General features: G+C 38.4%; 1 protein-coding gene across 1 annotated transcript; it reads right to left on the reverse strand.

Annotated features, from left to right (window-relative positions):
* Positions 1 to 202: 202 nt before the first annotated feature.
* On the reverse strand, positions 203 to 3373 carry LOC127623400 (nicotinamide riboside kinase 2-like). Its single transcript, XM_052097856.1, has 8 exons — positions 3137 to 3373; positions 2534 to 2624; positions 2283 to 2331; positions 1939 to 2125; positions 930 to 1001; positions 731 to 837; positions 552 to 646; positions 203 to 460 (listed from the first exon to the last, which is right to left on the reverse strand). The coding sequence occupies exons 1-7, from the start codon at positions 3160 to 3162 to the stop codon at positions 558 to 560; spliced, it is 621 nt and encodes a 206-aa protein (XP_051953816.1). The 5' UTR covers positions 3163 to 3373; the 3' UTR covers positions 203 to 460; positions 552 to 557.
* Between the last annotated feature and the right edge of the window lie 1457 nt (positions 3374 to 4830).

Below are 4830 nucleotides of genomic sequence, written 5' to 3' on the forward strand. Positions count from 1 at the left end.
TGGAGATGACAGCCCCTAGTAACAACTTTCATTGCATGGAATAGGATCATAGTGAAGCTTCTGCTAAACATCTCTTTTTTTAGTTCCCCATAAGAAAGTCATAAGGCTTTGGAACAATAATTCAAATTTTTGATTGAACTATTCTTTTAACCAGCAGATATAATTTAATGTACCATATTCAGTAAAACACTCAACAAGATCAAACGCTTTGCAGGAGCTTCATTTTATTGGCCTTGTGCTTATAGCTGCAACCATCCTCAGAACATTCTCCATCCTGATGTTAATACAGATGAGTAGCGATATAAGTGCTTTATAAGCAATAAATACAGAGGATATAAAAACAGATATAAAAACAGCGATGCAGATGCTGTCTTGACTGGAGTACACACTGCTGCTGCGTGCAGGAATCAAAGCAGCCTTCATCCTGCAGCGCTAGGACATTTAAGCCGATCATTTAAATCTACAACGAGGAGACACAAAGATGGCAGTTAACACAAAATCCACAACATTACTCAATCCTGCACATTGGACATCAGGCGCTGCTGCAGTACCTTTGTTCACGGCAGACTGTTCTGGATGTCCTTGAGAATGTTTCCGTACACAAAGTTGTACAGTTGTTCCTTAGACATGGTTCCATCTAGCTGCACTGTAACACAGATGCACACAAGCCTTCAATGTCTAGAGTCTTGATGCATCAGAAACAAACACACACAACCGTACAAACACTTACCAACATCAACCCCTGAGTCTTCCATGATTTTTGTGTGTTTCACATACATGGGCCAGACGTGTCCGTCAAACAGACCGGGTGGGTCTGGCACTGCATAGTTCCTTGAACTGAAATACGCACACATAAACACATAAATCAGGAGCCAAATCAAACCCCTTTAGTTCTTTGACTTCAGTTCAAACGCTGATGCGATACTCACCTCCTCCTCTTTTTGCAATCTTCGTATGGAATGGAAATAAAGTATCGTTGGTTGAACACATCGATCAAAGGTCTGTTGAAACAATGAAAATGTATCATCTGCACTGGGCAAAGTCATTTACAGTAGCAGAGCAACATCCCAATTAACTGTCATGAAAATCATCTCATGCGAGGACACAGGAAAGCACATCGGGTATTTTACAAGAGCTTTGAGTTTGGCTCATCCAATCAGAATTTAGAGTCAGAACTAAGCGTTAGATCTAGAGTTAAACTATATTGAGTTTTGTTTTGAACTTGGCATTACAGTATAACATGCACTGATGTCTTGGCATAAGATTGTTATGAATAACCTAAACTTTTAGTTTATACACAAAGTTTAAAATAAAAAGAGAAATTAATCAAATTATATGAAATACCTTTAATTTGTAAAGCGTTTCATTAACTGGAATACCCTACAATTCTATTCATAAAAAACATTTTTATTGAACCTCCCTTTCATCTTTATTTGAGTTTTTTTTCCTCCCCAATTTTGAATGCCCAATTCCCAATGCGCTCAAAGTCCTCATGGTGGCGTAGTGACTCACCTCAATCTGGGTGGTGGAGGATGAATCTCAGTTGCCTCCGTGTCTGAGACCGTCAATCCGAGCATCTTATCACGTGGCTTATTGAGCGTGTTACCGCGGAGACATAGCGAATGTGGAGGCTTCACGCTATTCTCCGCGGCATCCACGCATAACTTACCACGCAACCCACTGAGAGCGAGAACCACATTATAGCGACCATGAGGAGGTTAACCCAACGTGACACAACCCACCCTAGCAACCGGGCCAATTGGTTACTTAGAAGACCTGACTGGAGTCATTCAGTACGCCCTGGATTTGAACTTGCGACTCCACGTGTGGTAGTCAACATCTTTACATGCTGAGCTACCCAGGCCCCCCAAATTATAAGATTTTGTTAATGCCACACACCACCGACTGTGCATGTAGAGTATAGACATGGCATCTCACCCATAGGTGTACAGAAGGAAACCTTCCACAATCAGGATATGAACGCCTTCCTCTTCATCCTGCACGCGTGGAACGATTTCCAAGTCCAGGGTGTTGTTGACACCATGAGATCTTTCAAACTTGATGGGGTTCTGCTCCCAGGCATGGATGGTGCTCATCATGGCGTCCATATCCAGGGCGGAGATGACTGCAGAATCAAACAAGTAAATGCAACGAGTTAGTAGAGGAGAAGTGCTGCAGACCACCAGGCGTCTTAGTTAAATAAACATGCAAAATGTATTATTTAAAGCGCCTTGCTTAAACACACACAAACACAGCAACCCTTCGATAAGAGCCCAGCTTACCATCATACTGCTTAAAGCCATCTTCACCAACTGCAATCTCATCTTGGGGCTGAAACATACACCAATAAGATGCACTCCAGAAAATTCTGACCAGCACAAGCTGATAGAGATCCCTCCAGACACCAACCACTAACTATCCTTTACAACTAGACTAGAACGGTCTCAGCTACAACACGTGATTTAAGCGATCAAACTATATAATTAATGTATAACCTACAGCTCAGATGTGTGTATTCTCTGTATCTACTCACCTTGAAGAAGTCATCCTGATGAACCACACAGCAGTTGGGCAGATCCTTGATCAGTCTGTCAGTCAGTGTTGTTTTACCTCCGTTTGTGACCCTATGGGGCAGAAACACATTCAAGTCAAACACATCACAACAACAAAGTATCAAAGAGTAAAGAGTGCAATGCCTTTCTGGTTTACAATGGCACCACCATATTTTTGGAAAGCATTTTGGTATTTCCATAATAGCCCATGATGCATTTGCCACTGGAGTATCATGACACCATGGTACATGAATATGAACATAACTTTATTATGCAAAGACATCACATATTCATATTTCTCCAGATTAGCAAAAACTACCTTCATCCTACCGCTAAAATATTTCTTCGATTTCTGCATCAGTGTAAGAAGCTATTAGAACCTGGCAATTACTTTTTTCCCCTGAAAGTGTCGACTAACATCAAATAACCACAGTAATAGTGTAGTGACTGTCACTGGGGTAACTACTGTATTTTGAATAATGGTTAATTGCTTTATACTGATTTTTTTTGTTTATTTTTTTTTTATGAGAGTTGCACGCGCGCAGCACCCGGCCTTGACTGAGCATGCGCACTCATTCACTCACCCGCCGATGCCGATGATGAACTTCATCTTCAAACTGGAAAACACGCGAATCTGGAGAAGAGTTCCTGGTAACGCTGTTAAAGGACCGATGACTGTACGAAGTAAAGCGTAAAAAGAGAAGGTGAAAAGAAACGTCAACTATTCGATTCCATGGTGCTGAATGAGAGTTGGATGATGGCGCCGCCTCGCGATGTTCTACCGAGACAGATTCGTGTGCTCACTGCCGCTCAGACACTACTGCAAGCTGCACTCTGATTGAATATATAAACACAGCAGGCCAGCGGAAAATGAATGCCAGCCAATCAGAGAGCTGGATCGTCACAGACTAAGCCACGCCCTGTGTGGTTGGAAGAGGACCACATTCAGCAAACTTTTTGTTTTAATTTCATGATGAAATATGAGAATGTTATTCTGGCGTTTATAGGTTATGAGAAAGAAGAGTCATATATTTTTAGTTTGTTAATTTTTTTTTGATTTTCGCTGAATAATTTATACATAAAGATGAACTGAATTATTGCAAGCCTTGTTTCAATCTCGATATGTGTTTATTGAACTTTTTTTGTTCAAGCAATTAGAACTTTGTCTTTGTATGAGGACTTAAGACTTAATTTGGACTCAAATATTTATAAAGGACCTTGTCTTGTTGAATTGTTGTGTTGTTACAATGTTAATTGTTGTTATACATTGTTGTTATACACGTTTAAAAAAATAATAATAAATAAAAACGTTGAAAATGTGTGAAAACTATTCATGTTTTTAAGTATAGCTCTATTTCCTCCCTGTAGCATGTAATTTAAAGTCATTTAGCATTTTCATGCCTGCTCTTGAAAAAGTTGGTTAAAGAAAACAGATTTCTTTAGAATTCTGTAAATCCTTCAACTAGAGTATAAAGTGTGTTAGAGTCACAGACCGGAGTGTGTTCAGTTCATGTGTGTTTCAGTAAAACACATCTCACACATTTACTGGTCAGTGCAAAAAGCAAATTCAACAATACAACGTCACAACATGATGGCACCTTTAAACTCTTTACATTAATGAATGTATAAATTCTTATTTGTATTTATTTTTTTTGTTTGTAAATTTATTGGTATTTATTCTTATTTCATATATGTATTTATTTTTGTTTAGCATTTTCCCTTTTTTCTGGCTTAATATGGTCTTCATTTTCTTTGTTCCTTTTAATATGTTAATCACTCAGTTGTCAACTTGTCAACCAATTGTATGATCTTTTCTCTGTAGTGTTGAAGGAACAATAAAAATATTTAATTCCTTCATTTCTTTATTGTTTACATTTGTGTTGTGGTAGTTGTTTTTAGAATATGTTATTTTTGGTGGATTCAGTTCATCAGTCAGTCAATTTATAAGTTCTGCAAACATCAAAGTCTCTAATTCAAGAGTCTATGAATGAGCTTTCTTTTTCCATTTTCTAATGATTTTATATTATTTTCCTTAGCACTTTTCCTTTTAATTTCCTATGAAGATCTCATTATTTAGGCTACAGATAGATGGTGTTTAGTCAGATCGTGTGGGAAGTGTTGATTCCTGACTAAATGTTCTGGATGTGCTCATAGTATTCCTGTGATCCGTTTATTCCTTACATGGATTCAGTTACTGCAGATCCACATTCCACACATTTATTCACGTCTGAAGAAATCGGTTCTTTATTATGCAATAAACTATTTGAAACAATTAAAA

Source organism: Xyrauchen texanus, chromosome 29, assembly GCF_025860055.1.
Source record: "Xyrauchen texanus isolate HMW12.3.18 chromosome 29, RBS_HiC_50CHRs, whole genome shotgun sequence".
NCBI classification, from domain to species: domain Eukaryota; kingdom Metazoa; phylum Chordata; class Actinopteri; order Cypriniformes; family Catostomidae; genus Xyrauchen; species Xyrauchen texanus.

What these genes read in the sequence shown, in the direction of transcription:
- LOC127623400 (XM_052097856.1), bottom strand. Translation starts at nt 3,162, where the DNA reads ATGAAGTTCATCATCGGCATCGGCGG. An exon ending in ATCAGGATGACTTCTTCAAG is followed by an intron (nt 2,332 to 2,533) that starts GTGAGTAGATAC and finishes TGTATGTTTCAG; the next exon opens with CCCCAAGATGAGATTGCAGT. An exon ending in GATTGCAAAAAGAGGAGGAG is followed by an intron (nt 838 to 929) that starts GTGAGTATCGCA and finishes TGCGTATTTCAG; the next exon opens with TTCAAGGAACTATGCAGTGC.